General features: G+C 28.3%; 1 protein-coding gene across 1 annotated transcript in view; it reads right to left on the bottom strand.

Moving 5' to 3' along the window:
* The window catches only part of LOC145249596 (inter-alpha-trypsin inhibitor heavy chain H3-like), a 269,537-nt gene that overhangs the window by 32,013 nt on the left and 227,524 nt on the right, over nucleotides 1-10,000 (bottom strand). The window contains exons 9-10 of the mRNA XM_080111304.1: nucleotides 9,208-9,382; nucleotides 1,738-1,791 (exon numbers count right to left, since the gene is read on the bottom strand). Coding sequence (XP_079967430.1) covers nucleotides 1,738-1,791; nucleotides 9,208-9,382 — 229 coding nt within the window. The remainder of the gene's footprint in view (nucleotides 1-1,737; nucleotides 1,792-9,207; nucleotides 9,383-10,000) is intronic.

The following is a 10,000-nucleotide window of genomic DNA, read 5'->3' as shown; positions in this document are numbered from 1 at the left end:
ACCTTCAGGAGAATATCACTTTTACAATTGATTTTCCCCGGTACCCTAACGCTACCCCCGTGAAGTAACTGGAAATTCCGTCCAAATTCCTGAGTTCAACAGAAACATTCCCGAGTTTTACAAGATACACCCAAAGAAGATTGGGGGTTACATCGACCGAAATGTTGTAAAAATCACACTCAAAATGAGAACAGTAGTTCAATGAATAATAATACAAATAACCAATCCTCATCTCAAAAATTCAGAAACGTCATATATATTTTTGCAGGTACGGTCGAGAAACAGAGGATGGGGGCAATTCCAAAGGCAATCAATTCTAGGAAAGAAGCTATTAAATCATAAAATCTATTAAATTATAAAATCGATTAAATTATAAAATCTATTAAAGTATAAAATCTATTAAAGTACAAAATCTATTAAATTATAAAATCTATTAAAGTACAAAATCTATTACAGTATAAAATCTATTAAAGTACAAAAACTATTAACGTACAAAAACTATTAAAGTATAAAATCTATTAAAGTACAAAATCTATTAAAGTATAAAATCTATTAAAGTATAAAATCTATTGAAATATAAAATCTATTAAAGTATAAAATCTATTAAATTATAAAATCTATTAAAGTACAAAGTCTATTAAATTATAAAATCTATTAAAGTACAAAATCTATTAAATTATGAAATCTATTAAAGTATAAAATCTATTAAAATATCAAATCTATTAAAGTACAAAATCTATTACAGTATAAAATCTATTAAAGTACAAAAACTATTAACGTACAAAAACTATTAAAGTATAAAATCTATTAAAGTACAAAATCTATTAAAGTATAAAATCTATTAAAGTATAAAATCTATTGAAATATAAAATCTATTAAAGTATAAAATCTATTAAAGTACAAAATCTATTAAATTATAAAATCTATTAAAGTATAAAATCTATTAAATTATAAAATCTATTAAAGTATAAAATCTATTAAATTATAAAATCTATTAAAGTATAAAATCTATTAAAGTACAAAATCTATTAAATTATAAAATCTATTAAAGTACAAAATCTATTACAGTATAAAATCTATTAAAGTACAAAAACTATTAACGTACAAAAACTATTAAAGTATAAAATCTATTAAAGTACAAAATCTATTAAAGTATAAAATCTATTAAAGTATAAAATCTATTGAAATATAAAATCTATTAAAGTATAAAATCTATTAAATTATAAAATCTATTAAAGTACAAAGTCTATTAAATTATAAAATCTATTAAAGTACAAAATCTATTAAATTATGAAATCTATTAAAGTATAAAATCTATTAAAATATAAAATCTATTAAAGTACAAAATCTATTACAGTATAAAATCTATTAAAGTACAAAAACTATTAACGTACAAAAACTATTAAAGTATAAAATCTATTAAAGTACAAAATCTATTAAAGTATAAAATCTATTAAAGTATAAAATCTATTGAAATATAAAATCTATTAAAGTATAAAATCTATTAAAGTACAAAATCTAGAAACCTTTGAGATGCGATTTTGCTATTAGCCGGGTTTGTCTGGTGGTTTTACAGTGAGGGGGTGCAAATGCTGCAAGGATGGCAAATCGCGTTCCATAAAAGCCCTTGTAAAACAGGACAAGTGATTCTACACTGCGGCGATGCGAAAAGGTTTGCAGCTTGGCAGCCAGTCAGGACATATTTGTTTAGAGATTCGATGTTGAATCTATACTCACCTCCCCCGCTAAAAAATTGGTTGTCAGTGCTGATTTCGCCATTTTCAGGAATAACTGAAATGAGATTTTGAGTGGATTAACAAAAATAACGGAATAAAGGATCGATAAAACGAATCCAATGAAAAGTGTTCAAAAATTTTAGAAATAGGAGAAAGGAAAATAAAAACTGCGTTGAAAAATAAAAAATAATAATATTGGGGAATTTTATTCTTGAAGAAAAGTTCAATTCTTGCACATGAAAAAAAAAGTTTATATTTGAAGATAAACGCAGAAAGTTGAATTAAGAGCAATAGTTTTGGAAGCGAAGGACTAAAAACTGTGTAGATTAGTTTAATACTTTTACTTAAGCAAGTAATAAGGAAATATAGAAAATGGTAAATATAGAGAATGAAGGGTTTGCGAATAAGTACTTTCGCGAGAATTTATTTCAAGGGAAACTGTTCAGTCAACAAATTGTACACATTTTGCTCTATAGAGTAGAACTTTTCATCCTGAAAAGTATAACTTTTGCCTGTTACTGCCTTCTGTGAGTTTCTGTCGCAATAAAGTCAGGCCGACATAAACCAAAGTGAGGGAAACCAAAAGATAAGTGGCTGCCTGCTATAGCCTTCTGTGCGCTTTTGTCTCAATGCTATTTAATCCACGGTGGGAGGGTAACTAATAAAAAAGGCTAGAGCCCAGAGTGTTTAAGTTTATATAGACTGAGTCACGTGAGCCCTAAGTGAACAGTGATTGGTTTCTTTTGACCAATCCGCACGAAAAAGAACAAAAGAGACATTCATTGGCCGTTTTTTTTGTTTTTGGAGAATTTTATAAATTCCAATACTCATTCACAAGCATTAGATTAATTACTGCTCACGTTTCTGAATTTTCGAAGTGAGGACTGATTTTTGCTAATTATTTGGATTCTTCGAACTACTGTTCTTATCTTGAGTGTCATTTTCACAATGTTTAGGTCGATGTAACCTCCGGCCTTCTTCAGGTGCATCTTGACGAACTCGGGAATGTCTCTGTCTAACTCGGGAATTTGGACGGAATTTTGAATGGGACCCTTTATTTACTTTACAGAGGTGGCATGCCCTCGTTCTGTCAGTCTTGATTGGATAGAGGTCCTATGTAATTTTCAATTGTATTTTTCAGTCGCCCACACTGAGGATTGAACCTTCAAACTTCAGGAAGATATCACTTCTTACAGTTGATTTTTCCAAGTACTCTAACCACCACATCATGAATCCTTAGTTATTATAGTGTAAAGTACATTATGGAACCCATAAATTATAACACTCTTCAATAGCTTTTCACTGGGGTATTCAGCTCGCTTGATAGTATACAAAAAAACAAGGAGTATAAATTCCTTGTGGACTACTTAAATAATTGATGGATCGTGTTTGATAGGCTGTTTCAGAACATCCAATCAGATGTGAGTTATTTAAATGAATAAATGCAACAATTGCGCCCATTTCTCACACCAAAGGTAAAATCTAAATGTCCTATTAATTCAACTTGACGCAATAGAAAATAAATTAGTTTTATATATACATACATATATGTATATAATATATATATATATATATATATATATACTGCTTATGTATGTACGATAACAGTCACAACATTAACTAATTTGAACATTGGTTTTGAAAAGGGACATTTCATTAATCAATTATTATTTGCTATTGTTTTTTTGGACGAAGTAAAGAATAGATACCCTGTAGCAGACGACGACGCCTGGCGGTGCCAGGCGCACAATTCAACTAACACCGGTGATTCGACCTTGACATTGGCACAAGCACACGGCGTCGGTTGTTTGTAAACACGTCAAATAGCAAACATGCTAGAATATTCACCAGCATTTTTTTAAAAATATATTTACAAAACCTTTGAAGATTTAAAAGAAAAAGTATATATTTACAAAACATTTTTTTTAAAATAAGTAACAAAACGAACGTATTTAAATGAAAGATATTTAAATAAACGGGTGTCTCTTTCTGTTTCGGATTTTTGCGACCAAGATTGATTTTTATGTGCCGTGTTTTTTTTTTGGGGGGGGGTTCTGTGTGCGTTTTTAAGACAATTCAATATTTATTCTTTAAAACATTAACTTTAGCGACAATTAATATATTTTCAAAATAATACTTTTAAATATTACATTTTTACGAATATTCGCAAGCAAGATTTAAAAAAAAAAAAAAGACGAGGTGTTTTTTTTTTTCAATTAAATTATAAACTTTATTTGAACTTTCAACAAACTTTTACAGACATAAAAATAGACTTTATGGATATTTTATAATAATTTTTTTAAAATATATTTAACGAAAAGTTTTTTTTTTATCATTTCATTGTTGAATAAAATTTCAAAGTAATAAATGGTGAAAAAAAATATCTCGAAAAGAAAAAACACCTTGTCTTTTTTTTTGTTTTAAATAAAACTTTAATTTTAAAATTTCGATGTTTGAAAAACAGTCCATAATATATATTTCATTATAAAAGTTCTATTTTTGTTTGATAAAAAGAATAAAACAGTTAATAAATAATAAAAAAAAAACAACAGTCCATTAAGTTCAAATAAAGACTGTTTGAATAAAACTTATAAAAAAAGGTTCATTCTATACGGTTTTGGCCATTTCTTTTTTGTGCATTTTTGATACAATTCAATATTTATTTACAGTGCGGTCGGTGGTCAGTGAAGGAGAAATCCTTTTAGGCCGAGGCAATTTTTATGCATAATAAAATCACAAGTATAAACAATTGAGATAAAAAAAATATATTATTTTATTCACATCTTTTTATAACTTTTATTTTTATAAAGATGAAATGTAGTATCACAAGATAGAAATCTTTTTATAATTTTTATTTAAAAAAAACTGTCTGTAAAAGTTTGTTGAAAGTTCAAATAAAGTTTATAATTTAATTGAAAAAAAAAAAAACACCTCGTCTTTTTTTTTTTTAAATCTTGCTCGCGAATATTCGTAAAAATGTAATATTTAAAAATATTATTTTGAAAATATATTGTCACTGAAGTTAATGTTTTAAAGAATAAATATTGAATTGTCTTAAAAACGCACACAGAACCCCCCAAAACACGGCACATAAAAATCAATCTTGGTTGCAAAAATCCAAAACAGAAAGAGACACCCGTTTATTTAAATATCTTTTATTTAAATACGTTCGTTTTGTTACTTATTTTAAAAAAATGTTTTGTAAATATATACTTTTTCTTTTAAATCTTCAAAGGTTTTGTAAATATATTTTTAAAAAAATGCTGGTGAATATTCGAGCATGTTTGCTATTTGACGTGTTTACAAACAACCGACGCCGTGTGCTTGTGCCAATGTCAAGGTCGAATCACCGGTGTTAGTTGAATTGTGCACCTGGCACCGCCAGGCGGTGTCGTCTGCTACAGGGTATCTATTCTTTACTTCGTCCGTTTTTTTTTTATTCAATGATTTTGATGATTGTAATCTTAAAAAATAATTCTGTTTAGTGATTGGACGATTCTAATCTTTTTTCGCGTTCCAATTTAATTACCAATTATGTTTGAAATTCTCGATTCCAATTCTTTTTAATTTTCTTAATAGTTAGTTTTAAATTGTTTTTGTTTGTTAAAGTTTTTTTTTTTTTATTATTACCGTAAAACCCCGTGTGTAGTGTTGTGGTTACATATTTTCACAAAAGTAAAAACGTATATATTAGCGTACATTACACGAATAATTTTTTTTATTATTATTTTATCTCAAATATTGTCTCCATAATAGATTGAAAATAGTGAAGCAACTAAATATTTATTTCTCCCTTAAAACGGAGCCAATTCGCAGTAATTTGTCGTAAGTTGATAAAATGTTATTTGATTATTTTCATAAACAATTAAACATACTCGACCAGAAGTTTAATTTTCTCAATCGACTATGAATAACTTATTAAAAACAAATACGAAGAGTAGAAAAGAAGAAAAAAGTAATCGTAAAATTTTTGCTTTTTCTTACTTTTTTCATTCGAAAATTACAAAGTATCGATTACTTTGATGTTTCTTTCTAAAAAGAAAACAACTTGTGAATATGTTGTGTTGTTTAAATAACAGCACATTTAACTCCAATACTCAGTGCTATACCTTTTTATCATCAATGGAAAAATAGGTTTGAAGACAAAAAATGTAAGAATCGTTTTTGACACCTGGAACTTTAACATATTTGCCATATTTTTATACCAAGGGGTATAACTCTAGTTTGTGATAATTCATCCTGACATAAAATAGCCTTGGTTTTCCTCACACTTTTCATATGATATATACGAAATTTTCTTTCGCAATTGGGAAACGTTAAATGTTGCTTTGTAAGAAGCCTTAATTTATTAGTCTTTTTTCTTTTTAGAAAAAATAATGCTTGATAAGATAGAGTCGACGGATCGATTTTTAACATGCAGAAAAAAACAGTAGTTACTTAATGGGGGGGGGCATGTCAAAAATAGTAATATACCCAAAAATTACGAAAATTCATCGGATAGAAAATTAATATAAATAATAATATAAGTTAAAACTATTTTTTACAGAAAATTGGGGAAATTGCATTTTCGATTGTGAATACAGGAGATATACTTATCTCCCTTTTTCGCCACTTTAATGTCTGACGTACTGTTTCAGACCATAGCGCTAGACTTATTTTACTAAAATCACAAAAAGCAAATGTTCTATGCAATGAATTTTCGTAATCTTTTGATATATTACTATTTTCGACACGACAATTATGTAAATACTGTTGTTTTTGCTTAAACCACACATTTAAACAAATCTATCAGTCGACTTTGTCTTAACTAGCACCGAAAAATGTTACTTTTTTTTTTTTTACTTTTCTATTCGAAGATTATAAAGTATCGATTATTTTGATGTTTATTTCTACAAAAACTTGTGAATAAGTTGCGCTGTTTACATAAGGTATTACCTCCAACACCAGTGCATTAGTGCAATACCTTTTTGTCAATAGTGCAGGCAATGGAACAATCAGTTTTATAACCACAACCCGCAAAAAAAAAAAAAATGTAAAAATCGTTTTTGACATCATGAACATTAATATATTTGCCATATTGTTTTTACCAAGGGGCATAACTCTAGTTTGAAATAATTTATAACAATGTGAAATAGCCCTTCTTGTCTTCCTTGCATTTTTATACGGCGTATAAGCAATTTTCTTTCGCAATCAGGAAACTTTAAACATTACTTTGTGAGAAGCATAAATTTACTAACTTTTTTTTTTTAAAGTCCAACGTGAACAAGTTCTTGATGAACCGTCTCCCTAGGTGATCCAATTTACAAAATTCTACTACTTACGATTACTACGCTATAATCCCATTCACTAATGTACACTCATTAACTCTTATCCTCGAGTGGCCTCCAAGCCTTTATAAGTGGTGACTCCTATGTAAAAATATATATATATATGTTCGTTTATCTTTCATTCCCGTTAGTATTTTAATGCAGGGTTTGTATTGGGAATACACAAAGGACGGCTTCCTGACTGACAGACTCAAGAGAACCTTCTATATCTTCTTTCTCAACATGGGCTTAGACCAACGATGAACTTTCTGCTGCTGAAATAAACTCTTTCGTTGTTTTGTTTTAAAAAGTGTTCTGTTCTTTATTCTGTGCTTTTTTGTTCGACAATTATTTTATTGGGGGTGCTAACAAGAAAACACTCCTAAACATGATTAGGAAATCCATAAGATAAACATTAATTCGTTATGTGGCTAGTCTCAGTCTTTTCTATAAATACTATTATAACATATGTTCTTTAGAATTGTATGATTTATTCCCTGCTTCTTTTGTTCCAGCTTGCTTGACTTGTTGATCTAGTGGTCTCCATCAATTTGCTATTTTGCCACCTTATTATAATACAACTTCCTATTCCAGTAGCTTATTTTCATAAACTTTCTTCCTGAAGACTGTTTTCCTCATACATTTAGCCTTGATCCTTTTAAGATTAAAGTCAACAAATAACTCCTGTCTTTGCAATAATAACATTTCCTTCTTGTTGGCTCCATACATTAAATGATTTCATGCCTTGTCTGAAGCGATTTTCATTAAAAATTTCAAAGTTGGATGGGAAAATAAAACATGTCGGATACTTACTTCTCTCCCCTTTATCGTGAGAAATTGAAAAAAAAAATCGGAAGAAATATATAATGAAAATAATGCATACATATTGAAGATTTATTCTTATATAATCAACACTATATTAAAGAGCAACGTTTATTTATTTGTAAATAGATATCACAATCTACTTGTTTTTTTTATTTTGGGACTCACCACTTATCAAGGCCCGATAGCCACTAAAGGATAAGGGTTAATGAATGTAAGGTGGCAATGTAGTTATCGTTAATATTGAAAATTGGATAGAATTTGATTATTTATGGGGACAACTCAACAAGAACTTGTTTACATTGGATTTAACGGCTACCATGTTGTATTCAACCAGGAAGCAGGCCAGTGGAACTGTGTGTTCACACTGGATTAATAAGAAAAAGGGAAACGGAAATCTATTTCCATAATTAGACGTTTTCTTTTTTTCTTTTTGGCTTTTATACCGATTTAAACTATTTTCTTTTCCTTTTTTTTTTTTTCTTTTTACTTTCGTTGTGGTTTATTTTTCTTAACGTTTTGATGTTAATAATTCTGACGTCATCTTTTTATGTCCAGTTGATCTAACCTCCTGATGACCAAAAAAAAAACAGTAAAGTAAACAATTGTTTCATTTTTTTTCTTTAGGTTATGTACGAAGGATAAAATGTGAAAAAAATAAATACAGGAAAAAAAAATCAAATAAAGGAAAGGTTGACTGGTTTCATTCGAAACCTCTCATTTATTTGTATTTGTTTTGTTTTTGTTTTTGTTTTGTTTCTGTTTTGTTTTTATTTGGGTTTTTTGTTTTTGTTTTTTAATTGTTTTATTTTCCATTCAGTCTTTCATGATTCCGTCTCCATCATATTTTGTTGTAGGAGATATCGCATATTTTGTCCATACACACACACACACACACACACACACACACACACACACACACACACACACATATATAAATATATAATTAAAATTATAATATATAACTAAAATTAAAAAGATATATATAATCGTTAACAAAAAAATTGATGATGTAAATAAAAATTGAATTTATTACATTTAATCAAAAAATTCAAAGAATTATAAAGACATATCTTCTTTACTTTGTTATTTGCACTTTATTTTTTGTTCGACTTTTTGATGGATGCAATAAGTTTGGAGATTTATTCAATTTTTATTTTCATCATCAATTTTCTTGTTAATATACACACAGAGATGGAGATAGATAGATAGATAGATAGATAGATAGATAGATAGATAGATAGATAGATAGATAGATAGATTAATTAATTTTAGTAAACATCCATCAAGAAGGATTCATTTTCCAAACGTCTATGCTCAATATTAAAGCTGAATAATCTCACCCTCCTCCGCATCCTCTATGGCCGGAGCAGCAGTCGTCGTCGGTGGCTGTGCTACTTGTCCTTCATCCGCCGATTTTTCTTTCTGTTTCTGGTCCGGTTTTGTGCTCTGTTTCGGGTCTGGTTTCTCCTTCGGCTTCACGATCAACATGGAGGTCACTGGAGTTACAAACTTGTACTAAAATCAACAAGTAAAACCACCCATGTACACATTATTCCAATACTGTTTTTGTTTATTTACATTAAAACAAAGGACATATTTCCATCCTTCTACCACGACCCGGAATAAGTTTTAATGTTTTAGTTCGCTCTTGTCAACATGGAAAATTATAACTAAACTAAACTAAAATTAAAACTTCATCTATTTGGGGAAATATTCTAAAATTTCACACTAAAAACCAGCAGAATCAAAGGATATAAATCTTAATTATTTACACATGTAACTAGAAATATTTCTAGAGATTAACACTATATATCTCTATCTATCTATCAATCAATCTATCTAACTATCTAGCTATCTATCCGTCTGTCTATCTCTCTCTCTCTCTCTCTCTCTCTCTATATATATATATATATATATATATATATATATATATATATATATATATATATATATATAATGGCTATAATATATATATATACACACACATATACATACATACATACATATATATATATATATATATATATATATATATATATATATACTTATGGTATTAAGCTCTTCTGCTGAATGTAGTATTGAGCTTTATTCACTCGGGTGAGTAAACATTAATACGTTCATTGAACTGAAGCT

This window comes from Euprymna scolopes, chromosome 28 (assembly GCF_053919585.1).
Source record: "Euprymna scolopes isolate OS-2025 chromosome 28, ASM5391958v1, whole genome shotgun sequence".
Taxonomy (NCBI): domain Eukaryota; kingdom Metazoa; phylum Mollusca; class Cephalopoda; order Sepiida; family Sepiolidae; genus Euprymna; species Euprymna scolopes.
This window is presented reverse-complemented; position numbering and strand designations above follow the sequence as displayed.